We start from the raw sequence: 27,600 nt of genomic DNA, 5'->3' as shown, positions 1-27,600 counted from the left end.
ACAAAAACTGTTGAAGATGGTCTTAGTTTCCCGTTCAACATATAACATATAAGCTAGACCCATGAGAAGTTTTATAGCTAGTCTCATATACATCGGATTTTAAATTTGAGTTGTTCTTCCATAAAGTGATCTCTCTCTTAAATGCATAATAAATTTGAACTGTATAAACCCAACCATTTGTGAAGCATCTATTAACACTTTTGAGGCACATGTTAAATGCAAAACATGATATAAAAAGAGACAAAATAGGCATATACATCACTTGTATCATGTACTTGTTATCAAAATAATATCTCAAAATCCTTACCATGTTTTTCAGTATTTGTGTGCACGAACAATTTAATCTGCTTTACTTGTGATACTTGTTCAAAACCGGGTTAAGTAATTTCAAGGTGTTACGGATATAATTTTTTTACAAATCATTAGACACTAATCAATAAATCAAACTAGCACAAAACAAAAGGTCTTGTATATAGAACAAATCAGCAAAAAGTCAATAAACCAATTGATTTACATAAATTTGTTTGTTTAGTAAATGTCTTAATAATTAATTTCTAGAGCACTCGCTTCAAAACGAAAAATATGTTGAAAACTATAATAACTACATGATATACTTGTACGTAATGCTTTGAAGTTTGAATGTATCATATAAGATGACTACCCAACCGCCTTACTTTCTCTCCTGTTACTTTGGTTATATCTATTCAACATGTACTATGATAGCATGATGTGATTAATGTGATTTTCAACATATAATCTCCCTAGCAAATACACGATCTGCTTGTGGTGCGCGCATATAATGCATGTATATGTGGGCCCTCAGGTGCACAAAAGTGAAATTTCACTTTTTTTGACGTTATTTTACTAATTTTGTGAAAATAACATTAAAAGTGAAGGAAGGTCCGAAAGACAAGGGTGCATGTCCAATGCTTGATGCAAAACTACTATCGAGTCGGGAGTCTCATCGAAAGCAGTCTATCTATTCATACGTGGTAGAGGTAACTGGTAAGACTGCATACATCTTACCATTCTCAGACCCTATCATAACTTTTTTATTAATGAAATTTACTGAGTATGATAACGATGAATCTACCTGTTAAATAAATTAATTCGATGCTAATACGAGGATATTTAATAATTTTTCTTTATACCAAATGACCTTTGTCACAACGGGGTAAGATTATATCTTTTCTAGTGACAAATTATAAAATTTTGTTTGTTTAATTTAAAGTGTGAGCTTTTTTTTTTTTTTTTGGTTTTTAAATAATTGTAAATATTGTGACTTTATCTTGTAAATCTAAAAAACAATCAAATCCAAATCCTATGACCAAAACAAAGCCACGTTAGTGTGCTGTTTACTGCCGAAGCTACTTCGGTACCTCGTGATCTCCACACTCTTGTAAGTTGTGTCACCAGTTCATAACCAATCACCAGTTTCCTTCAATCTGTTAATGGTAATACTTTACTTTATTTTATGTTATTAATTAAAATCATCACTTATGTGCTACACTTATTGTGTTCTTCAAATTAATAATTTTATTATAAAAATATGTACTAGTTTGATAATATGGATAGTTGTTTGCAAATCGAAGTGTGTTTTAAAAATGTGCTTTCTGTGTTGGTTTATTTCACCTTTAAGCTTACCTGGAGCTAGGGCTGTAAATGAATTGAACGTTCGTGAACCATTTGGCTGAAAGTTCGTTTAATAAATGAACAAGGCCTTGTTCGGTTCAGTTTGTTTGCAGCCTGGATCAAATTTCAGTGTAAGATTGCCTGGTGAAATCTGTTTGAATCCTGATTGCTTTGTTCTTGTTGTTAACACCAATCTTTGTTAGATTCATTAAATTTTAATAGTTTCTGAACAAAGTGATATGTACAGTGTTTCATATTAACTCTGAACCTGATACAAACAACAGAACACATAGATCGCCAGTTAAACCATTAATTAGTTATAGTTTCAGGTACCAATGATTATAAAAGGGTTGTTCAGAAGATATGAGAGATGGAACCCTGTGCATCCTACATCTGGAGCCTTTTGGGGCATGGGCATAGGGTTCGGTTGTGGCATCGGGTGGGGTCCCGGGTTCGGGCCTGAAGTCATCGGTTATGTTGGTGCTGGTTGTGGTGTTGGATTTAGTGTCGGTATCACTCTTGCTGGTGTTGGCGTTGGTCTCCCTGCAAATCGCCTCCTTAAAGTTCCTTTTAGTGGTACATACACTTTTCTCCCTTTTCATTCCAACTCGATTTGGGTTATGTTTTGTTCTTAACGGGTTAATAAACTAAACTGCAGCTTTGATGGCTACAAGAAGTGGTGCAGTGGACTTTGCTCGATCTAGTGGTCTACTTGGCGCGAATGGTGTTAATGATGGAATGGATATAACGGGCGTGCAAAGATGGGTGTCAACTTTCAACCATGAACAGAGTGTAGACAAAAGAGTACATTTTTCGGGTGCGAGCAGATTCATGTCTTCTCAGGCAAAGTTAGTTTTGGATTATTTTGATGGACTTAAAAGTCGGGTTAACCATCCTCGTTGAGGTATGAAACACGAGTATCAAGATTCAATCCTCTTGTTAAGAATAAAATGGAGGTCATATTTTGTTTGAATCATTGTTAGAAGTTTTAGGAGATTTGTTTATATGTTCTTGTGTTGCTTTAGGTTACAAGTATTGAGTTTATGGTCTTTCTTAAAGCAGAAGATAAAATTGTTGGTTCATCACACTTTTAACTTTGAAGGGTGCAAGTTGTTGTATATTGAGCTTTTAAAGCGTTTTGAGGGTCTTATTCGGTCGGTTTTGATGAAAATTATGCATCAAACTATTAACTAGATTTTGCGAAACAAACCAAACCGGCTAGGTTGGATAGAAATGATAACCGTATTGTTAAACTGTCAAAATCGAACTGTGTATATTTTAATCAAGTTTTTTTAAATAACTATCTTACATGTTTTACAACTTAAAAATAAACAAAAATAACATATTAATGTGCAATTTAAAATAGTCCTCAACATTTATTGCTGAAAAGTTGCTCAAACAAGCATCAACATACATTAAATCAGTTACATCAACTTCATGTAATAATCCAACATCATACAAAACATAATCAAATACACACCACCTTTGGCCACAAACTTGCATCATGACTGCATCAGCCATTCTTAATCAGCTGCACAACATAAATTAAAAAGATTCAGTTTGTTTCCAAACTTACATAACCAACCACATACAGTTTTCAGTTTTCACACACCATTTGCAGTGCAGTTGTTTCGTGCAGAATATTCATGAACCGTAGACATGCATAACTGCGTTGTGGTGCCACTAGCGCCATCCAGACTCGACCATGGCTCCCTCGGTTCGGGCCACTCATCAAAAAACGGACGCATCATGTGTTGCTGCTCATGTTTGACTTTAACCGGTGACTCAATTTTGCTGCCAAATAAGCAATGTTGTTGTTGACTTGGCTTTGAGCCGGGTGTAGTAGCATCAATCACAGGCTCGAATGCATTAACCATGGTTAGCTGTGGAGATTTGGTTTGTAGATACGAGTCGGTTCTTGATTCCATTAAAGAAGTTGAAGACATTTGAGTAGGCACCAGACGCCACGAACTTTCTGCACTTGATGCTCCAGAAGAGTAATTTATATCATCCACATTGATAGTTAGCCCTTGATCATACCTGCATGTTATTATACGATGAACCAAATTTTGACACGTTTCCATTATAGCAAAAAAAAATTTTTTTAGATATTTTACCTATTAAGTATTAACAATAAAATACAACTAAAAGTATAGACGAGCCGAGGACAGAGCCCAAGGTTAACTAGGCTCAAGTCCAGCTTGTTTAACTTCCCATAGCTCAAGCTCGGCTCGTTTCAAGCTCTATTTCTAAAGCCAAAGCTTGACTCTTTTTAAGATCTATTTTTTATACTCGAGCTCCACTATTTTTGAGCTCTTTAAAAGCTCAAGCTCGGCTCCATTTTAGCGCTATTCTAAGGCTCGATCTCAGGCAGTGAGTAGTATTTCAAGCTCAAGCTCGGCTTGTTTAATATTTTATAATTAAGTTACATACATTTTTGTATTGTTTTATATATATTTTAACTATAATTCTTATTTTACAATAATTTAACTATATCTATAATTATTATACCTATATATATAATATATTAAATAAAAAATATAAATATATAAGTCCCGTTTAGGCTCGCAAGCCAGCTCATGCTAGATAAGTGAAGCTCAGGTTTGTTTATTGAACAAGCTTATTTCAGACTCGAGCTCAAGCTTGGGCTCGTTTACGCTCGCTCAATTCGAGCTTTAAACAAACCAATCGCAAGTAGCTCACGAGCGGCTTGGCTCGTTTACATCCCTAAATGTAACTTGACCCGTTTTATTATGTAAGTTTAATAAGGTTCTTTCAATGAGAAAATAAAACTCACATAAAAAGTGAAAGAAGCCATTCACATTATGACATTACTCTTCTTCCACATTAAATTACAACTAACTTTATAAATTCACAGTGTACTTGTGTTTAAATCATATGTATCGTATCATATAGTTTATGGGCCCATTTCAAAGGCTCTGAATGCATATAAATTAAGAAATTTGCATACTTTAGCGTGTATTTGGATGTATGTTTTAAAAGTGATTATGATATAGTGATATACTGAATAACCAGTAACAAATAATGTGGTGAAAAGGTACCTAAAATTGTTGTTGATACCATAGGGACTAGCATGCACCTGCAACTTTGATGCATTACTCCCAAAATCAATAGTCCCCGAGCTCGAGGTGGGATACAAGTGAGAGTTCTGGAAGCTTCCATTGCCAAGATTCTGGAAACTTCTATTGCTATTAGTACCACTGCCAGTGCTGCTGCTTACAGTGGTAACACGTGACACTGCAGTTGACAATGACTGAGAAGCAGACTGGGATTCCACAGGCTTTCTTGAACGGTTTCTGCCACGGTGCATGTGGCGCTCACAGTACTTGGAGTCCGGATACGCATCTTTGGCGCATCTCCACTTTTTGCCATCTGTCCTCCTGCACCTTCCCGGCTCCGGGTCAAACTTCTTCCCATAATATGAACAATATCCCAATGCTTTGAAAAATATCAAAATTACAGCATAAGATTAGTACAAAAGTAGAGAACAAACTGATAAATCCAGATGATAATCTATCAGCCATTGTAATGATGTTATCTGTGTGTGTGTATAATATAACACAAACCCAAAAACCGTGATAGTCAGAAAGTCACTCGAATCGTAACACAACATGAGTATTGCGGGGTGACACAGACACGATTTAACCGATTTTTTCCTCTAATCTGTTTTTGCATATTAACTCTATAAATTTACAACCAGATACACATGTATATAAGTTAAAATACAATTAAGTTTAAACTATAAAATACAGTGCTCATTTTTCTTTTACTAATATATATTGGCATAAAATTCTAACAAGTTTTAGTTATGACAAAACTACATTTTTAAAAAAGTTTAAAGCATAAAGAAGTTACTAAAAAACCCGCTAAGTCAACCCATAGTTGTCAAAGACACAAGGCGTACTCAACGCGTAAAGGGTGAGCTTTGGGCCTAGGTGCAAGGACTTAAAAAAGCGAGGGCCCGAGATAAGCAAAACACATAGCATAAACTTATCATTTGTGGGGTTTTAAACATGTGTTAGGCTTGTTTAGGGCTAGTTTAAACTGATTTTAGACCAATTTGGGATGTTTCAGACCAGTTTTGCCCGGAATTTACATAATTTTACCAGGATTTTCATGATTTCGAAAAAATCTGACCAAAATCAGGCTGGAATCTTGCCCAAATGGCAAGCGCCTCGCCTGAGAGCCTAGGCGTGCGCCCAAAGGGGTTTTGACAACATAGAGTCAACCTAAACAAGACCTACTTAACTAAACATGTATGCTGGTTCAATTCAAAACTATTTAGACTAAACCTTAAGTCCTGAAAAGTATGTTAGGTGTGCAAGTCTAAAATGAATTAAATAAATAAGAACCCAATGCATCATCATTCATGAATAAATTGACAAACACATGCTCAAAAATTAGAGTATGTGTTTATGTGTTTGTCAATTTAATAATGAATGCATTGGATTCTTGTCTATTTAATTCATTCTAATCTATCACACCTAACATACTGTTGACTGTTGAGGTGTAAGAAGTTCAATAAATTTATTGCTGTTCACTTCATTTCCATATCAAATTAATAATATGAGTCTCAAAATATTAACTTCATTGAACAATAAAGATTATTAATTGAGCAATAAAGATTATCAAAAAACCTAGCAGATAGGGCTTCCAAGTTCCTTCTAATGGGAACAACAAGATCATTTTTACTTACAGAAAAAAACACATTTTAAAAAACTAAGGGGTCACTAACTAACCCGTCAAGTCGACCAAGATACAACCCGCTTAGCAAAACAAGTATGTGGGCTCAAACGGAAACTGGCCCTAACCCGTTTAGACAAAACTCATAATAAAACAAATTTAATTCCTATCGTCTCGTAACTTCACATTTCAACAGTGTATCAGGTGTTCTAGATTAAAATGAATTAAACAGATTAAACCCTATGCATTGAAAATTTGAGTATGTGTTTGTCAATTTATTCATAAATGCATAAGATTCTTGTTTATTTAACTCGTTTTAATCTAGAATACCTAACACACTGTTGAGGTCACCTAACAAATTTATTGTTCATATCAAATTAATAATCTGAGTCTCATATTATTAACTAACTTGATATGAAATTGAAATGAACAATAACTTAATTGAAAAACACATCTAAAGATTATTAATTGAGCAAAAAAGATTGTTAACTTAACAAAAAAAATAATATCTTGAACAATAAAGATTACTAATTTCACAATAAAGATTGTTAATTTAACAATAAAGATAATAATAAGACAGTTTATAAAGACACTTACAGTTGGAATAATTAAAGAAGGTAGCAGATAAGGCTTCCAAGCTTCTTCTAATGGGAAGAACAAGATCATAAGGAACAGGAACACCTGCAACTAAGTATTTGTAAATGAGAGCTTGATGTTCCAACTCCTGCCACTGCACCGGCGTGAATGGCGGCCGGAATCCACTGCCACCGGCCACTGTGGTGCTGCCACTCATATCTTTCTCTTCTGGTGGGTGGGTCTTGTTGTTTAAACTGCAACACCAACACCAACAGCAACAGCAACAGATGATGAGACAAGTAACAGATAGATTTAAGGTTTGTTTGTTTTGTTTGGTTACCTTTGAAGAGGCGGGCAGATCTAGGGTTTGAACATGCTTGGTTGCAAAGGAATCCAGATGTGGGTGGGGATCAAATGTTTTGACAACTTATAGTATTTAACATTTTTGTTTTAAGTCTTATAAAATCTTTTCTATTATATCAAATATATAAGTTCAAAAATATAAAAGTTCAAATGACCAACCTAATTATCATTATCGACTGAACTGGAGTAAAATATATACCAGGTACGGTTACATGTTATTCTCAAAAGATAGAATATATGAGTATAGGATTTATATAAAGTTCTAATGAGCAACCTAATTATCATTATCAACTGAATCAGAGTATGTTATTCTCAAAAGATTGAGGATCACAAAATAGTGTAAGTGTATTGATAATGATAGGTTTACTAGTGGAGTATGCGATTGGTGGTGAATTATCATGCGCTCCACACAACTTGTCACATAGACGAAGTGAGGTGGGTGAACCTGGCATAATCTTAACCCAGAGGTCTAGATATCGTTGGTCAAACCAACCTGATATACCGGGTATAATATTATATCGTTTTGATATTGATTGGTTGAAATTGAGGAAACCGTTTTAAATGGGTAAGTTGTCTGATTTAGACTTTGTGTGGTTTAGTTTACGTTTTGGAACTCGAAATTGACCATATGAATCATTCAACTAGCTCTTTATCTTTATAATTTGTTTAATTTCCGGTTTTCGAAATATATTGTTATGCATGTGTATCCTATTCGTTAACTATAGTAAGATTTACAAAGAAAATGGATACAAACCAACAAAGTTCGGTTCAAATCAAATCACTCTCATTTTTATCGCGTGATAATGTTTAGAAACCATGAAAGCATCATGCCATAACATCTTTGGCATAAATCAAAATTGTGGATATGTGGTACATTTATAAACAACTATACTGACAAGCCCCAACTTTCTTTTAGGAGATAAAGCATAGTTTCGCGTGCAATTTTTGTGTGAAACAAAACTTTTGTGTGTAAACTAAAAACTTCATGTGAAAGTTTCAAACGAGACCAAACTTTCTTGTGAAAACAGGAAGTTGCGTGTGCAAAAATCTGTATGAAAATGTTTAAATCTTCAACAAAAGTGATAGTAAAATTGATCTTCAAAGCTTTAAAGGTGAATAGCAAAAATTAAATCGATCATAATTCGATGAAAATTGTGGAAACAACTAGAAGATAAGGTCTCTAATGCGAAAGGAAAACAAAGATTGAATAAACGATTGAAATACAAGAATCGATCACACAAAAGAATGAGTTCGATGTAGCATAGAAAAAACTACGAACAAAAGCAAAATTGAGAATCGAAATCACACAAACCAACAATTCATTATTTATTAAGCATCTAAATATGAAGTGTTTACATCAAAACAGAGGGCAAACGGGCAACAAGTTGCACCGCACACACTTTTTAAATAGCAAACAGTAACGCCATTGCTGGGGGATCCTTAGTTGATGTGGCACCAAATAATCAATGAACGAAATGAAAACCGATGATAAAATGATGAATTAATGCGGAATCAAATTAAGAATAAATTGAGTAATTCGCTCCGGCCCATATAAGAACAGAGACAAACACTTACAACATTTTCCAGTTGATTTTGATAACTTGAAACAAGCTTACAACGTTGTTTGTATACAAAATAGAAACATACGAAACTTTTCTAACTAAACGAAACTTGCAAACTAAATGTAACTACAATTCACATACACATTTTCGTTCGAAGGTTTCGATGACAAACTTAACGTTATTTATAAATACACATAGTAAGTGGTCTTTCTTATTGTTAGGATCATGGGTCATAAGAGGTTGGTCATGTTAGGATGGCAAACTAAACATTTTCGTTCGAAGGTTTTGATGACAAACTAAGAGCATTTCCAATACTTTGTGATGGTTTGAAATTCAACCATCTTAATCATCCACTCAAATTCTTTTTTATTTCATTCTCACTCCTTCATCCTCTCACACACATCTTACAAACCATATTGAAATTCCAAACTCTTTCCACTCTCTCTTCCACCTAGTATTCAAACCTCCCAACAACACACCATTAGAGATGCCCTAAACATTATTTATAGATACACAGCGTAAGTGGCCTTTCTTATTGTTAGGATCATGGGTCATAAGAGTTTGGTCTTGATTAATCAATCAAGACATCTGTCTAATATTGTTAGGGTCATGGGTCATAAGAGTTTGTGGAAAGTAAGCAACAAATTTAGATTAGGCATAGATAGAAATTTGTTGATTGGATTAATGTACACTAGTTCCAAATTAATTAGATCGTTGATTTTTCTTGAGTTTCCTTGAATACTTATAATGTTCAATGGCTTATGATTGCGATAAATTTAATTATATTCATTCTAATTTCTAAAATTGAGCATTCATTCCCCATGTTTATACTTATGAATGGATCAGGTTATGTTTATCTCAAATTATCAAATCGATAAAATAAAAATAATTCATGTAAAAATAATACACGCCAAGTGAGTAAACATGTAAAAAAATTTATCGTCTAGATTAATGTTGCAACATTTAGGTTTGATATGGTAATGACTTTGAGATTCCTAAATGTCTATTTAACATAATGCCAACAATGGTACTAGGACTACAATGGTGGTTTTATTTTAGTTGTTAACTAGATTTGAATCAAAAGAGTAGATTTTCAAAACGTTAGTAGTTTTCTTCAATCAGACGACAATTTCTTCAAGGCACGTTAATCGAGATATGTACAAGGACTGATAGTTACCTATAATTATGATTTATGACTATGCGTCTATAATATGTGTCATAATAAAATGTTAGTTTTATATGAAATGAAAGTTATGTAAAAGTAGCATTTTGTGAGTAACATAGTTCTTAGATTATAAATGATTAATGCATTCATTTTATATATAATTCTCGTTCATGCACATCCAAGATTAATGGAGATTCTAAAGTGTTCATAAATGCGGATTTTTTTTATTATTATTTTTGAAAGGCAAATCTACCATACTCCTACATGGCTACACCTATACTATCCAAACTAATATATCTCATGCCCGAGTTTGAATCCGAGACCTCCCAGAGTCCTATCTAAGAGACAAGAATCTCAATCAAGTGACGGGCTAATCCCACACGGCTTCTTATTATTATAAAGATGAAACTTTAAGGTATGGATACAGATGTGCTGATGCTGATTGTGTGCAAAGCAGCAGCTTCAAAACTACTATGTCGAGTGATTGGATCGAATTCCAACTGGACAAGGAATCCTCAAAAGCTTGGTTTACATATTGTCTTGTGGTGCCACGAAGAGTCAAAGATGCTTAAAAAAGCACATCACACACACCTGCTACATTTAATTATATTTTGGATGATAGTAAGCTAACGGATGATTCAATAAATCTTCAATAGTACTTTTTGACAATCAATATGAACACTCATGAGAATGACATCATGGTATATGCATAATTTATTTCTTCGAAATAACATTAAGTGGTCCATTTGATTGAGAAAGTTTTTTGTTAGTCTGGTTAAAAAAAATTAGATGTCCATAAATATTAGTTCACACTTGCTTTTTCTTTTAAAAAAAAAGTATTTAAGATTTTAAAGATATAATTTTATAGAAAAATTCCTAATAGATTCAACAATAGATGTGCCATGTTGAGGTTAGTGGGTTGGAGGGTTGAATTGTTCCTAACCACGAACCATTTTTTTATTTGTGTCAAAAATACAAGCCTTAACCCATAGACTTAAAATTGTGTAACTTGAACCCAATTTGTTTAATCTATTTGTTTAAATGCATCTAACAGGCTGACGATAATAGTCAAGATGTAATCTTTTTAAATTAGTTGATTTAAACGTATCAAATCGTTTCAAGGCGGAACAAACTGAACAAAAATCAGGACATGCCGCACACTACTAGTGTGATTCTCGTTCTTTTGTGTTGGTGATTTTAGTGTCATCAATAACACTTCAGTCTAGTTGGATTCGCTAAAGATCAAAGAGAAATGACGATAAACATTGTTACAAGTTAAGATATATGAAATACACATTTGTATAATTTTATGCTCATTTATAGCACTTCTAACTTGATTGTTTAAGGGGATAGTGACCAAGGGCGTTCCAAAGAGGCAACACCTCTTTTGGGTTTCAAAAGACCTATTACTTCGTATTTGTCTGACTGATGAAAAGTTACATAGAAAATGGTGGTTAGGGAGAACCGATAATCAATGGCAACCGAATATCAGTTCAACTTGATTATCAATTGCAACTATGCATCAGTGGTAAGTTGGAGCAGTGGGTTTGCCATCTATGTAACCGTCCTTGACTATTATAACCACCAAAGACATACATAACAAGTTTGTTAAGCTTTTTCTCTATAATCAAACCCAAACATATTATATAAATCTTATGTTTTAGATACACTTTTATCCTTTATATAAGATAGTTAAGTTATTACATTACTTTCTTTAATTTTTTCTTGTTCTTTATATTTTTCTTGAACGATAATCTAATCTGCTTCTAATAATACACTATGTACCATTGTCCACCAAATGACTTACTTTATATGATTATGATTATTTAATAACACTCATCAAAATCACATTGTTACTTAAGATTACTTACTCATCAAAATAACATCTTCACCAAAGCTAATTTAGTTAATATTATAATTTTCATTTGATAATGTTATTCACTCCTTTCTTAAAACCCCAAACCGATTAATATTTTCATACTTTAAGATCACACCTAGATTGGTAATAAAAATAAATAGATGCGCTCACCAACCCAGCATGTAAGGGCGAACATAAAGCCACTTGAAAGTTAAAAATTACACTGACTAACGAATCTTTTTTATATTACTTTTTGACTACCAAACACGTTATTAAAAGTTAAAACAATTAAAAAAGAAACATACTTGTAGCAAACACTAAAATTAATTTATTGGTAGCTTGGATTTTTAGTCAACTTTATAGCACTCATGCACACATCACACCGTTTTCTTTTGCATCACTAGCTTGTATCTCGTCGGCACTACTTTTACCACTCTTCTTTCCTTCATCAGTCGACTTTGCATCAATCTCTTGTTCCTTTTCGCCATTTTCTTCTTTCTTTTTACTCGCTTCCTCCTCGGCTTTGATCCTGGCATCTTCAAGAGCTTTGAGTCTCGCTTCTTCTTTTGCGTCCTCCAAAGATTTGATCAAGTTGTTCAAGCAAACCTCGGCGTTCTCTTCGTCTGACTTTGGCATTAAGTTTTCAGCAACATCTGCTGGAGTCATCTTCGTCTCCCCCAACATTCGGCCGATGGTTTCAAACAATTCGTGTGACTCAAGATCCAAGTAGTTCTTTGCAAGAACTTTAAATGTTTCAAAACAACAATACGACATCTCAATATGCTTATCCATCCGCCCTCGCCTAATGAGAGCTGGATCAAGCTTTTCAACGTAATTCGTGGTGAATACGATCAACCTCTCACTACCACATGCTGACCATAACCCGTCAACGAAGTTCAAAAGCCCGGATAAAGTCACTTCACTTCCTTTTTTCTTCTTATCCTCTTCCTCTTCAATCTCTTTCTCGATTGGGTCCTTTTTATCTTTATCTTTATCTTTACTCTCTTCCTTCTTCTTCTCCTTTCTCTGTCCCGTAAGATCAAGCGAACAATCGATGTCCTCAATCACGATTATCGACTTGCTTGAAGTCTCAATCAATAGCTTCCTCAAATCCGTATTATCTTTCACGGACGCTAATTCAAGATCATAGATATCATACTCAAGAAGGTTAGCCATGGCAGCAATCATGCTAGACTTTCCGGTTCCTGGTGGACCGTAAAGAAGATATCCTCGCTTCCATGACTTTCCCACCTTCTTGTAGTAGTCTTTAGACTTGCGGAACGTCATTAAATCATTCAAAATCTCCTTCTTCTTCTTGGGATCCATTGCAATAGTATCAAAGGTAGACGGGTGCTCGAATATGATGTGACTCCACACCGTCTTCTTGTAACCATGCCAGTTCTCGCTCTTGTTGTTGGTATAGAGCTTGCGTTGCCTTGCTCTTACCGCAATAGCCTTCCCCTCATCGAGCACATGTTTCAAGTAAACATTAGTGATGATATCACGATGTTCTCTTCTACAAATGAGCTTGTAGAACCGATTCCCTTCTTCAGAACGATACGAGATGAGAGCTCGTTGTTGGGGGATTTTTCTACTCGATGTCCACCAGATTTTGATGCCGTTGAACTCGTCTATGACTTCTTCATTCTCATCCATGCTCAGCACAACGGATTCGGAATCCTTGACCACTTTTGCTTTAAGCCTGTTAGCATTTTTGGAAGAGTTGCTACTAAGGTACCGTTCAATGGATTTAAAAGCTTCACTTAGTTCGAACCAACCGTCTGTTTGGTACTCATGAAATGTGATCTCCACATAAGGGTACACATAACTGACGAACTTATTACCATATTTTCTAACATCCCTATAGAGCTCGTCTGGAAAAAAATGCCGGAATATGGCCCAAACGAACATAACTACGCCAATCATCGACCCTAAGTGAGTCATTTCCCCAATTATCATCTTCTTATTGCTCACAACTCACACAATGTTTTAGTTAGAAAGTTGTTTGTAATGAAGAATAGATGAGCTGAAGTGCAAGTTTAACATCTTAATATATAGTACTAAGTCAAGTGGCATTTAGCATGCGTCAAGTCTTTGTATGGTATATGGTTCCTGTCACGGTGTCGTGTGAATGCCCATTTTGACACATTAAATGACAAAAGAGGCTGCCGACCATTTTGTGTCCATAAATTAATATGAAAGGTCCATCCGACATGAAGCTTCCCTGGAAGAGACCCGTGAGTTAGTCGTGATAATATGATATCATAGTACATACGTACGTATATCGATTGGTATTATATTGCCTTGTTTCTTAAGCAAATGACAAAGACAATTTTTTATTGACCTCTGACTTCCTACTGCAATGTGAGAGGTTGATTACAAATGTCAAATTTATAGTATTATTATTGGTTTAACTTAATAAAACATAATTCAATCCAAATCTTAAAATTCTATTATTAACTTGTTATTAAGTTCAATACTTAAGCTATATCATTTCTTTATTAACTTAAATAATTGAAAAATAATGTTAAACAGTTGTATAATAAATCAATAGTTACACATCTTATAGCTTGAAAATCGGGTTGACGTATCGCATATACCCGTACACGATAAGACACGAACATGAATCACGTATGCCTGTACACGACACGAAAATTAATCGTGTATTGTTTCCCAAATACGAACCTGTTAATACCAGGTTTACACGATAAGCAACGATAAGAGCTATACTCAAATCAGAAGAAGGTTTGATTTAAAACCTTAAGAGACAACTGGTTGTAGGTAGAGGTGCACAAATCGGTTTTTTTGAAAAAACCGGTTCGGTTTTTAACCGGACCGGTTTTTTTTATCCAGAAAAAAACCGGTTCGGTTAATAACCGGACCGGTTATTAACCGGTTATTATTGCTGAAAACTCAAACCGGCCAAACCGGTTTGGACCGGTTTAGAAACCGGTTATTAAACCGGTTTTTTTATAACCGGTTTTTAAAAACCGGTCTAACCGGTTAACCGGTTTTTTTTTTTTTTTTTTTTTTTTTTTTTTTTTTTTGCTTTAGGGTTTAGGGTTTCGTTGTTAGCATTCTTTGCTTGGAAGATTAAAAACACATAACTTTCATTTATAGCTTTTACATTAAAAATACAAACATTAAATCGTTATCGCATATTCGTAACTCAAAAATACAAACATTAAAGAATGTTTAGACACGATTACATTAACAAGTTGATGTTTGTTACTCATTTTCTTCGCTACCCGATCCCGAGCTATTCCTTAGGTAATCGTCGTACGCGGCTTCTTCATCGGTCATTGGTTGAGTGTGTCCTTGATTGACCTCGTCTTCATACAAGGCCGCCTCATAGTCCATTTCCCCCTCGAGTGAGCGTTGATGTTGTGCCCTGTCTAAAGAGTCCAAGTAATCCTTGTAGCAAATCGACATCTCTACAGCTGGTGGAGTGAGTCGAGTCCTCCTAATCGATATAACCCTGCCAGAAACAGAAAAAGCAGACTCCGAAGCTACCGTGGAAGCTTGGACCGTTAGTAAATCTTTGGCCATGGCGGCGAGGATCGGAAACTCATCCTCCTTACCTCTCCACCAAGCCAGCAAATCAAGACTTCTAAATTCATCCGGAGTCATGTGTTTCACAAAGTTGGTACCACCATACCTTCCAAGTTCACTGCTTGGGGTGTTTACCCTTTGACGTTTACCGGCGTCTTCCCAAATCATGTAGTACATCCCCATTTCAAGGTCGGTTTGGGATTGGGATTGGGCAACAGCTCTTAACGAGTCATGAATTTGGGAAGACGACCCGTATCTTGTAAGGTAAACATCATACATGTTTGCCAAGGTGGTGTTGAAATCATTCTTTAAAGTTTGGCTATAATAGGGGTTTTGATCGTCGTTTAACCCTAGCTCATCACAAATTTTTTCTATTAAAGCTTCAACACCACCAACATTGATGCAAGGGTTTAACGCAGCAGCACAGGTCAAAACAGCGGGTAGTTCTTGAAAATATTTTTTAAATTTTTCTTTCATTTTTACACCCATATCAAAATAAGGTGCACCCCTACAATGAAGGTCACTCAACTTTGTGCACATGACAGCAATTTTTGGTAAAGCAATGGGGCTTGTTGGATAGTAAACCCCGGATAAACTACTTGTGCAAGATTTAAAAATTTGAAGAACCTCCGTAACGATCTCAATCAATAACCAGTTTCTAGGATCGTACGGTGCACATTTACCCCTATTTGACAAAATTTGATGAAACGCAATTAACGATTGTTTTTGTTGGATGGCTTTCTCAAACATTTCACAAGTCGAGTTCCATCTTGTTGGACAATCCCAGTTAGGCCCCAACCATTGACAGTTAGCTTCTTCACAAAATTTTTTGTATCTTGAAAATGTTGAATTGTTGCTAAAAACATCTCGTAACATTCTTTTAAAATTGTTTCTTTGCGTTTCGATCACGTTTAACCCATCTTGCACGGCCAAGTTGATAATATGTGCAATGCATCGGCTATGAAAAAACGCTCCATCACAGATAGGTTTATACTTTAATTTTAAATGGCCAACCGCGGCCGTATTGTTGGACGCGTTATCAAACGATATTGAAAAGATTTTATCTTCAATCTTGTATTGTCGAATGACTTTATCCAAGAGTTTAAAAATATTTCTACCCGTGTGCGGGTAATCAAACAATTGAAACGCAACGGTTCGTTTCATCATTTGCCACGACCGGGGGTCAACCCAATGAGCCGTCACACAAATGTATGAGTCGGGCGAACCATTAGGTACCGACCACACATCCGTGGTTAAGTTCACACCAGTTTGTAAGTTTGAAAAGTATGAAATTAGTTCGGATTTAGCGTTTTTCCATGCTTTAAGCATATCTCTTCTAAGGGTCGAACGACTTACGTGTTGGTAGCGTGGTTGAACATACGTTTGCATCATCTGCGTGAATTGAGGGTTGTCGAAGTGGTTGAAAGGAAGTGATTGTTGAATCACAAAGTTGCCAAACTGTTGACGTACCGCTTCAAGGTCGTACGTAAACACCGTTCCTTGATTCGTCATCTCCGGCTGCGAACTACTTCCGGATTCGTCCTTCAAGACCTTGCAAGAGGGCTTTTCTACATGAGCTCTTAAACTGGAGTTTGCTTCTTTGTTATAAAACTTCAAACAATGTTTGCATCTAGCTTTTTGGGTTCCGTTAGACATTTCGCATAGGTCGAAATGTTGCCAAATATCTTGGTTTCGTTTCGTGGGGATGACCCGAACGACGGTTTCTCCCGTGTTCGAGGCACCCATGTTGACCGATGAAGCAGCACTTTGGGAGGCCATGATAATCGACTACGAATTAAGAGTGGTATACTCGAGTATGAAATAAACGACTACGAAAGAAGAGCGTTTGGAGTTGTATAATCGCGTATGAAATAAACGTTTAGAGCTTTTGGAGTTGTATAATCAAGTGTGATCTAACCAATACCCAACCTAAACTATATATAGATGTTTGTGGGGGTAAAATGGTAAAAAAACCAAAAAAAAACGGCTAAAAAACGGTCAAAAACACAAAAAAACGGCTATAAGGCCGTTTGGTAACGTTCGAAAACCGGTTAAACCGGTTAACCGGTTATTAAAAAACCGGTTAACCGGTTTTTTTTATAACGGTAATAACCGGTTATTTTAAAAACCGGTTAACCGGTTTTTTAATAACCGGTTATTAAAAAAAACCGGTTTTTTTTATAACCGGTTATAAAACCGGTTTTGGGTCCAAAACTTATAACCGATACGTAAACCGGTTACGTAAACCGGTCAAACCGGTTTTTAAAAAAACCGGTTTTTAAAAAACCGGTTTTCGGTTAAACCGGCCAAACCGGTTCCGTAACCGGTTTTTTTGACCACCTCTAGTTGTAGGCGAGGGCATCTAATGGGGAGATCAACTGATGGTAAGGCGGTGGTGCTACTGCCGAGTGTGCAAGCAGGGAGACTGGAGATATGGGCTGCGAGGAGGAAGAGCTGAGATATGGGCTGAGAGGAGGTATATCGGAGATGTGGGTGCGTCGTTGCAGTTGTTGATGGACGGGCAATAGTATCGTATGGGTGTAAAAGAATTAGGGTTAAGTAGTTCGGGTATAGTACATAAGGTAAAGTTAAAATACAAAGGGAGACAAAAATGAGAAGTGTGAGAAGGATTTGTAAGCATACAAAAATCCCCTTAAAAATAAATTCAAAAAAAATAATAAAAAAATCATAACTCAAAATATATAAAAAAAACTAAAAAAATTAAAAAAACTAAAATGTTTCTGCCATCATTCCCGTTCAATATATATATATATATATATATATACAAAAATAATAAAAAAAATTGACGAAAAGACACAATGCCAAGATGAAAGACACAATGACGAAAATGAACAAAAGACACAATTATAACTAAAAAAGACAAAATAGATCGCAAAATATAATATAATAGCGAACAAAATATAGCACAATGTTGAGTAATATAACATAATATAAAAAAGACACAATTTTAAGAAAAAAGACACAATCAATTACGAAAATAAACACAAAACACAATGATAAACAAAAAGACACGACTTTTTTTACTTACCATTGTGTTTTTTTTATGAGAACGAGAAAGACAGTGGAAACATTTTTGTGTTTTATTTTTTTTTTGTTTTTTTATTAAATTTTGAGTTATGATTTATTTATTTATTTTTTTAAATTTTTTTTGAGGGATTTTTTTGTATGGCTATAAATCCTTCTCATTTTTGTTCCCCTTTGTATAATAACTTGACCCATAGTACATATTATATTATTGTTTTTTTGTTTTAAAAAAAATTAATCAGGTACTAACATGTATTTAACAGTTAAAAGTGTATATTGCTTGTTTAGACACGAAAATTAACAGGTCGATTTGTGTATACATGTTTATTACACGAAACCTATTAAGGTCATACACGATCCATGTTAAGATCGTGTAGGTTTGTGTCTTATATTCATGTACCTGTTTAAATTGCCAGCTCTATTTGAAAATATCTGATATTTGTTTCAACTGATTATACACAAACTCTCTAACGAAGAACAACATAAACATGAAGTCTGTAAAAACTTCAAATATAATTTAAAAGTTATCAAGAACTTCTTGATCTTCCCTTGACAACCAAACAAATTTATTTGTTTAAATGTATCAAACGGGTTGACAACAATAGTTGATATGCAAATGTGCTAAATGAGTTGATTAAACATATCAAATCGTTTCAAGGCGGAACCAACTGACCAAAATCAGGGCATTGATGTAGATCTCGTACTCTAATAAGAAATAAGTATTTATAAAGTTTAAATACATATAACTAGTACGTGTAAGTAATGTCATCTCCACAAGAAATCAGTGGAAAGCGCAGTTCACATTCATGATTTACTATTTAATTCTACTATAACGGACATATGACGTAAAGCTATTTCAAAGATTTGATTATAAAGTTAATTTCAGAAAACACTTTAATGTAACTTGTAAAATTAATTTGAGAAAGGATGACCACACTTTAATATCTGAATTAATTACATTAATTCAGATAATGTAATGAACTGAACAATTATAATATCAAATGGTACCTTGGGTTATTTAATAATTTAATCCCACTTCTTGTTTGATATGAGAAAGGTTGACCATACTTCAATCATTTAATATGTTAATCCCACTTCTTGTTTAAATGTTTAATATAATTTGTAGTACCCTGGCGGTCTGGTCATTTGTGGATAGCCCACTTAACAAGTCTTTAACCCACATGATCATTTCATTTACTCCATTTAGTAGTCAATCTAACAATTAATCAGCCCATTTATCCTTTAGTTACACCAACAGTATTTCAATATCATATATCACACACAAAATATACAGATTTTATTTATTTATTTATTTTACAAATAAACATTCTACAGACATTTACATCACAGATGAATCTTTTAATATTACATTTTTGACTACCAATGTACGTAAATAATGAAAAAAAAAAAACACACCTTAAACCCTATACACAATTTAAATTTACATGTAGCTAGCATGGTTTTTGGTAAACTTTGTAGTACTTATGCACACAACACACCGTTTTCTTTAGCGCCATTAGCTTGTATCTCATCGGCACTTTTACTAGTCTTCTTTACTTCTTCGCCATTTTCTTCAATCTTTTTATTTGCTTCCTCTTCAGCTTTCATCCTCGCATCTTCAAGAGCTTTGAGTCGTGCTTCTTCTTTTGCGCCCTCCAAAGATTTGATCAACTTCTTCAAGCAAATCTCAGCATTCTCTTCATCTGACTTTGGCATCAGGTTTTCAGCAACATCTGCCGGAGTCATCTTCGTCTCCCCCAACATTTGACCGATGGTTTCAAACAATTCGTGTGACTCAAGATCCAAGTAGTTCTTTTCAAGAACTTTAAACGTTTCAAAACAACAGTACGGCATCTCAATATGTTTATCCATACGCCCTCGCCTAATGAGAGCTGGATCAAGCTTCTCAACATAATTTGTGGTGAATATGATCAACCTCTCGCTACCACAAGCTGACCATAACCCATCAATGAAGTTCAAAAGCCCGGATAAAGTCAAGTCACTTCCCTTTTTCTTCTTATCCTCTTCTTCTTTTTCCTTCTTTTCAATTGGATCCTTCTCATCTTCTTCACTCTTTTCCTTCTTCTCCTTTCTCTGTCCAGTGAGGTTAAGCGAACAATCGATATCCTCAATCACAATTATCGACTTACTCGATGTATCAATCAGTAGCTTCCTCAAATCTGTGTTATCTTTCACGGATGCTAACTCAAGATCATAGATATCATAGTCGAGAAGGTTAGCCATGGCAGCAATCATACTAGACTTTCCGGTTCCTGGTGGACCATAAAGAAGATATCCTCGCTTCCATGACTTGCCCACCTTCTTGTAGTAGTCTTTTGACTTGCTGAACGTTATTAAATCGTTCAAAATCTCCTTCTTCCTTTTGGGATCCATTGCAAGAGTATCAAAGGTAGAAGGATGGTCGAATACGATGTGACTCCACAAACTCCTCTTGTAACCGTACCAATTTTCACTCTTGTTGTTGGTATAGAGCTTGCGTTTCCTTGTTCTTACCGCAATAGCCTTCCCTTCATCAAGCACATGTTTCAAGTAAACATTAGTGATGATATCACGATGTTCTCTTCTACAAATAAGCTTGTAGAACCGATTCTCTTCATCACCACGATATGAAAAGAAAGCTCGTTGCTCGGGGACCTTTTTGCACGAAATCCACCAGATATGATGCCGTTGAACTCGTCTATGACTTCTTCGTTCTCGTCCATGCTTAGGACAACAGATTCGCTGTCCTGACTACATTTGCTTTGAGCTTTTTAGCTCTTTTGGAAGAGTTGCTACTAAGGTACAGTTCAATGGATGTAAAAGCTTCACTTCGTTCGAACCAAGTGTCTACTTGGTATTCATTAAAAGTGATCTCGACATAAGGGTACACATAACTAATAGCTTTATCAACAATCTTTCTAAGATCCTTTCGAAGCTCGTTGGGAACTAGTTGCCTGAATATCGCCAAAGCGCCCATGATCATGGCCATCAAAGTCATTTCGCCCATCATTGTTGTCTTGTTTTCCCTCACAACTCACACAATACTTTTGTTAGAATGGTGTATGTAGTAAGAGGTAGATGAGCTTTGGAGTGTTAAAGTATAATCCGTATTTATAGCACTGAGTAAAGTGGCATTTAGCACCAGAAAGTCTTTTTTTAATTTGTTTAATTTTAATCTCTTGACAAACAAAATGCCAAAAGAGGTGGCCAACCGCCTTCATTGGTCTCTAAATTAATATATGAAAGGTTAATTCAAAATGACAGCAAACTGATCTAGAGCAAATCCTAGGAAAAGATTTTCTTTAAAAACAAAGCACTACACGGTGAAAATATAAAATTTAAATATATGTTAAGGGACATACCAAGAAAAAAAGGGGAAATTTCCGAGAGAAAAAAATGTGCAGGACAAATAATGAAAAAATCTTAGGATATTTTCCACATAATTCCGACAAAAGTTAATTGTTAAATATAATATTTTCTCATAAATCCCCTTTTCTTTTTTATTCTATTAGTAAAGCGCTGATGCGTTGGAAGTTTTTATATCATTACGGCATAGATGATTATTTTATTTTCGATCACTTATTAACTTCATATTTGTTAATATTATTATAATAAATTTGTTATTTTTATTTTTATTGTAACCCCTCTCTATAGCGACGACACGTCGTCGCCGTAGCCTTTAGTGCGACGACGCTTCGTCACCAAAAGTGGCATTAGCAAGCGTAGTCCTAAAGGTCCAAGTTATTATAGGGTGATATATAGCGACGACATGTTGTTGCCTTAGAGTTTGTCACTAATATTTCTGTTGAAAACAATAAATATTTATGGAAATTGCAAACATGATTTGATAAATGTATTGGTGTTTGTGGTTGAACACTTGAACCTGTAAACATAATTTAATTAATTTTTTACCCGCACGTGATTTAATAATTATATTCCATTTAAGCTACATTTTGAGCAGAAAATAATTACATTTTTTGGTGTCATTTTGATATTTAAACCCGAATTTCGTTGCAATTGCATAGGGAATTTAGAAACCAAAATTATGGCTCTTATATTAAAATGAAATTTTGCTTGCTTTTCAAAAGTACTCCCCTTAATTGGATACGTCACATTTTGGTTCACGGTGTCGTCTTCAATTCTGGTTTAGTAGAAGACCAAACGTTATTTACACGAGACAAAGAGTTGTAACCTCATATCTACAATTTTGGCTATTTGTAAAATTATGTTTAATTTTTGCCTTTTATATATATGTTTATACTTTTTTGTTTTGAACGACAGATTACACTATTTTTCCTAACTAATGCCATGGCCACGTATTTATGTTTTTCAATATATTTGCAAATTAAAAACTTCAAATTTTATAAAGTGATTTGTTTTTAGATTTTTGCGACTTGTTTGTGGCCTAGTCGCAAATCAGTTGCAAAAGGTGAAAGTTGCAGTCGCAAAAGAAGCGCTCGCATCCTGGTCACAAAACTAATTAGCATCGCAACTCGGTTGCAATATTTGCGACGGAAAGTGGTTGCTAACTTCTGTTGCAACTTCCGGCCACATAAGGAGATTAGCAACCCGTTTTGCGACCGAATGACAAGAGCAAATACCTAGTTTACTAGCGGTGTGCTTGAAATCCCAACCAGATGTTGAATTCATATTTCCCCAAAAAGCTCGATTATATATCTTGTTTTCACTTGTACCACCTTCCTAAAACCTTAAAAGTTTATTCCTTTACAAATTAATGTTCAATATAAAAAATCTGTTCTTATATTAATTTATTGTGTTTTTACTATATTATTTCAGCCAAATGATGCATAAGTCTGATATGCAAACATTTAAAATTTATCAGATGTGTTACAAGCTAGTTATGCCTTTATTTAATAATTAGTTACTTAATATTAATCATTTAAACCTTAAAATATAAAAATTTTATTTCATCCTGAATATTTAGTTTACATTCTTTTTGAAAATAATAACATAAACAGCTAGACGCAGCAAGTCAAGCCAGCACCATTGGAATTTATACACTATATAAAGATGCTTAAAGGGCTAAAAGCCTAAAACGCACCTCTCACATACCTGCTACACTTAGAATTGTAATTTGGATGATTGTTCTTATAGTGTGAATGTGAAAACTCGTGAGTGTGACATATATCACACTATATGGATAATTATTTTCTTGCTTCCCAAGGAAAGGATATTGAGTGGTGGGTTTACTTAAAAACGACTTTCGTTTATTGACTTTGACTATCAAAGTCTGTGTAAACCGTTGGTTTTGATGTGTCCAAACATTATTAGCTGTCAACTAATACTGTTTCATATTAGATTTCTTACAATGGCTTAAAAGTGTTAATCCCTTAGAAAACTTTTTATTTAACATATTTGAAACTACCATTAATATCTAATTAATTTAATAAATTTTAATAGATTTTAACATTTTAGGCCTGACTCATCTAACAACACTATAAAAAACACATAATAGTGGGAAAACCTCATTGAGTTATATTTCAAAATTGAGAACATAAGATCCCAAACCATTGCCCCATGTCATTATACTAGAAGAGCAAGACTTGCCCCTTCAAAAACTATTTAACTACTTATTATATTATCTATCTCCTATGCCCACTAATCAAGTAGCATATGGGGTGTCACGTGACTGACACGTTCAACCTCAGTTTTTCCATGCTTCTCTCGATTATTCTCTCTTCTCTCCCTCCCTCTCCCTCTCTTTCTTCAGTGACAACCCAAATTAATTCTAAATTAGACTGTTTTTCTTAAACTAACGTCATACCCAATGATATGAGCTCTCCCAAAAGACATAAGGCTCTACCACTGGTCTAACTACCCAAGTTACTATACGCTCTCTATTATATACACACATACATACAACTTACAAGATTAGGATAATAAGAACCATTGTGCATATATTTACATTATCATTTACATCGCAAGTTACATAATGCATATATATGCACATCATCATTTTTCTTTTCATTTACATAATTTGTAATTTGTATATATACATATATTATCGTTTCCCTATTCATTCACATAATTTGTACATATATGTATAATACTTATTCTTCAATTTTAAACAGGTATGTACATAAATGCACACATGTTCCTTTTTATACATATATAATATTATAAAAAAACTCCTCGAAAAAATTCATAAAAAAATCTGCTTGAAGAGAAATGAGTGGTTCATAATGGTTATCACTTTTCAAGCAGATCTCTTATGGTCCCTACCATATATACAATGGCGAAGCTTGAAGCCTGTTTTAGAAGGCCGGAAGTCAAGGACCCTTTTTCGGGGATGGGGTGACCACGGGGTCCCTATGTAAGGCCCCGTTACCGGTAGCCCTACTTTCGTGTTGGATTTACTCATAAACGCAGTTCTAAGTATCAGAGTTAATTAAACATTCGCGGAACATTAAAAACATTCAAACCATTACATTCCATAACCATAATTCTTGTCTTATCGAGCATTCATATTCATTTAAAAACAAAACATAGTCTTTTAAAATAAAACATCATAGCAAAATCTTCAGAGGCCAGCTTCGTCCAACTCTGCCATGTATCCTCCTCAAGCTACCTGCCTCATTCTACTCACATGCGTGCATACTAAAAGTCAGCTACGCTGAGTGAGTTCTAGTTAATCACATAATCATACAATACCTTCTTACATTTCATACTTAACCTCTTAACTTTCTTTCATATACACATAAGTGCATATACTTTCATTCTTACCTTCATACTTTCTTTACATAGATAATCATACGTTTTAAAGAGCCTTTCACCCTATAACCTCACAGATATTATAAGGGTCTGGTCCCTAACATCACAGATATTATAAGGGTCTGGTCCCTAACATCACATATATTATTAGGGTCTGGACCCTAACATCACAGATATTACAAGGGTCTGGTCCCTAACATCACAGATATTATTAGGGTCTGGTCCCTAACATCACAGATATTATTAGGGTCTGGTCCCTCTTCGTTACCATACAACCATGCCTTTCCTTCGTTTATTAACTTTATCGCATTCATACATATAAGCAAATACATTACACTTACCTTATACGTAACACTACAACCTGACAGTACGTGCAATATCCGAAGATCGTTCACGTACTAACAAGCAATCATTCATACATTTCACATCATTCATATAAGGCATACACTTATCACTTAGGATAAGTGTATTAAAAAAATATCGAGTATGCACACAGCCCCGAAAACATAACACAGAAGTGGGGCTAGAAACTCACCTGAATCCTGTTACGCTCTCCGTTAATCGTTATTCCCTTCTTGAGCTGTGCACGGCTAACTGTATAATATTTACATGTATCAATTAACTACTACTACTCATGTTGTATTTCTATCTTTATATAACCCACAACGAACGGGGGTTCGGGGGCAGCGCCCCTGGCAGCGGGGTCTAGGGGCGGCAGCCCCTGGCTGGGGTCGAGCTGCCAGGTCAGCTTGGAAAAATTTTATTTCCATTAACTGTCTTAACACATTTTTCATTAGATTTTTATTTTTTTTTCCAATTTGCTAACTCCAGCGAACTTATCATTAAGCGAACTTAACAATAAACGAACTTAATATTAAGCGAACTTACTGTAAGCGAACTTAGTGTTAAGCGAACTTAACATTAAGCGAACTTAACATTAAGCGAACATACTGTAAGCGAAGTTGGTGTTAAGCGAACTTAACATTAAACGAACTTATCACCAGGCGAAGTTAGTTGCAGGCGAAGTTACAGTTTGGCGAACTTGGCCTTTGGTGAAGTTAACCTTGCAGGCGAAGTTAAGCTTGCAGGCGAAGTTGCCCAGCTGCCGTCTCTGTTCAATCTTAATCCCCCACAATCCTATCTGTTTTAACGTGAAACTCTTGGATACGATATTTAACCAACTCGCGATCAATCCTATGGTCGTTTTTGGATATGTTTGACCCGAAAACACGTAAAGTTTGGACCTTTAAGTTCAAAAACGTTCATCAAGTTTACAACTTTATGTTTCGTTTATATCCGATCTATACTCGTTCTAAGTTTCAAGACTAAACGTCTATAAAAACGTAATCTTTAGGATCAAAACATACCTTTTATACGTTATGTTGGTCGCGTTTTGCTTGGTTATCTTGTATCTAGCTCGTATATGAGAGATCTATTGCTATTCGATGTTCGTTGGTCGTTTCACCCTCTTCCTCTCTCTCGGCCGTAAATAGTAATAAGGAAGTGTGTGTGTTTTTGAGTGTGTAGAGATTAGGATGGATATAAACGAGGGTTTAGGGTTTTAGGTTGGTTTAAGAGGGTATTTATACCTCTTGAAGCCCATGGACCTAAAGCCCATCACCACTTAATCCACCTTAATTAATCTAAGTCCATGATCCGTTCCTTACTCGATATTAATTAATTAATGACGCGAAATCACTAAACGTAACTTTCTTTATTTAACATTATAATATTTAGGATGTTACACCCTATGAAGCTTCGTCCATACTTATATATAGTTGTTCTAAAGGGTTTCTTAACAAATTAAAATTGTAATTTATTTTCCAATTTTCAGAATTATATTTTTTATATCATTAATTTCAGTAACTCATTTATTCAAAATCTTTAAATATAAATTTTTGAATTATTTTATACTAGTTAAATCTCTAAATTTCAAAATTTATTACTCTAACTCGTGTAACATGTGGGATCTAGTCTAGTTTAACAACATATCACGAACCCTAACCCTAGCTAGCTAGGCCCGTAAGGGGTGGCCAACGGGCATCCATCCAAACCAACTACATATCTTAGGATTATAGTTGCGCCACTAATCCGTGGTAATACTAGATGCGCATAAAAGCAGTCACCAATGGATTTTACCATGAATCAACGGGTTTGCTCAATTAATTTGAAAATATGCAAACCCATCGTAATCAAAGTTCATGTATATATAGTATCTTTACTCTTAGGCTTTATATGGACTTTTTATTTTATTAGAACAACTTCTACAGAAAAGAATTTCAAAATTAGTAGGAGAAGAACTCTCGGTAAAGTGTCAGTCCATGAATCCGTTGGAAACGTTGGTGTTCCATTGGAAAGAGCATCATCCACGGACAAGATATTGATATCGAAGGATTGTACTCGTAGATGAT

At 34.8% G+C, this 27,600-nt stretch overlaps 2 protein-coding genes and 2 pseudogenes across 5 annotated transcripts; 1 reads left to right on the top strand and 3 right to left on the bottom strand.

Moving 5' to 3' along the window:
- The first annotated feature begins 1,315 nt into the window (after positions 1-1,315).
- Positions 1,316-2,742, top strand: LOC143593911 (cadmium-induced protein AS8-like). 4 transcript variants are annotated; one of them, XM_077073379.1, is made up of 3 exons: positions 1,316-1,454; positions 1,962-2,208; positions 2,291-2,741. In XM_077073379.1, the coding sequence occupies exons 1-3, from the start codon at positions 1,452-1,454 to the stop codon at positions 2,533-2,535; spliced, it is 495 nt and encodes a 164-aa protein (XP_076929494.1). In that variant the 5' UTR covers positions 1,316-1,451; the 3' UTR covers positions 2,536-2,741. The 4 variants fall into 4 exon arrangements, with proteins under 4 accessions (XP_076929494.1, XP_076929493.1, XP_076929495.1 ...); XM_077073378.1 differs by having other exon boundaries at positions 1,328-1,454; positions 1,956-2,208; positions 2,291-2,742; XM_077073380.1 differs by having other exon boundaries at positions 1,328-1,454; positions 1,950-2,208.
- A 328-nt stretch (positions 2,743-3,070) lies between these two features.
- LOC143593923 (growth-regulating factor 4-like) lies at positions 3,071-7,209 on the bottom strand. Its single transcript, XM_077073383.1, has 4 exons — positions 6,934-7,209; positions 4,695-5,091; positions 3,245-3,672; positions 3,071-3,163 (listed from the first exon to the last, which is right to left on the bottom strand). Exons 1-4 carry the CDS (start codon positions 7,127-7,129, stop codon positions 3,156-3,158), a joined length of 1,029 nt encoding a protein of 342 aa, XP_076929498.1. The 5' UTR covers positions 7,130-7,209; the 3' UTR covers positions 3,071-3,155.
- Positions 7,210-12,015: 4,806 nt separating this feature from the next.
- Positions 12,016-14,097, bottom strand: LOC143593917 (AAA-ATPase ASD, mitochondrial pseudogene; annotated as a pseudogene).
- A 5,780-nt stretch (positions 14,098-19,877) lies between these two features.
- LOC143593919 (AAA-ATPase ASD, mitochondrial pseudogene) lies at positions 19,878-21,515 on the bottom strand (annotated as a pseudogene).
- Positions 21,516-27,600: the final 6,085 nt, after the last annotated feature.

This window comes from Bidens hawaiensis, unplaced genomic scaffold (genome assembly GCF_021521415.1).
Source record: "Bidens hawaiensis isolate Kalapana, Puna unplaced genomic scaffold, B.hawaiensis_p1.1 tig00042926_1, whole genome shotgun sequence".
Classification (NCBI taxonomy): domain Eukaryota; kingdom Viridiplantae; phylum Streptophyta; class Magnoliopsida; order Asterales; family Asteraceae; genus Bidens; species Bidens hawaiensis.
The sequence above is the reverse complement of the archived record's forward strand: the minus strand, read 5'-3'. Positions and strand labels throughout refer to the sequence as shown.

Bases quoted from the DNA above. Each gene is read 5' to 3' on its own strand.
- LOC143593911 (XM_077073378.1), top strand. The intron at 2,209-2,290 runs GTACATACACTT...ACTAAACTGCAG, and splicing joins CCTTAAAGTTCCTTTTAGTG to CTTTGATGGCTACAAGAAGT.
- LOC143593923 (XM_077073383.1), bottom strand. From the start codon at position 7,129: ATGAGTGGCAGCACCACAGTGGCCGGTGGCAGTGGATTCCGGCCGCCA. The intron at 5,092-6,933 runs GTAAGTGTCTTT...TATTTTTCAAAG, and splicing joins CTTCTTTAATTATTCCAACT to CATTGGGATATTGTTCATAT. The intron at 3,673-4,694 runs GTACCTTTTCAC...AATAACATGCAG, and splicing joins GGTATCAACAACAATTTTAG to GTATGATCAAGGGCTAACTA.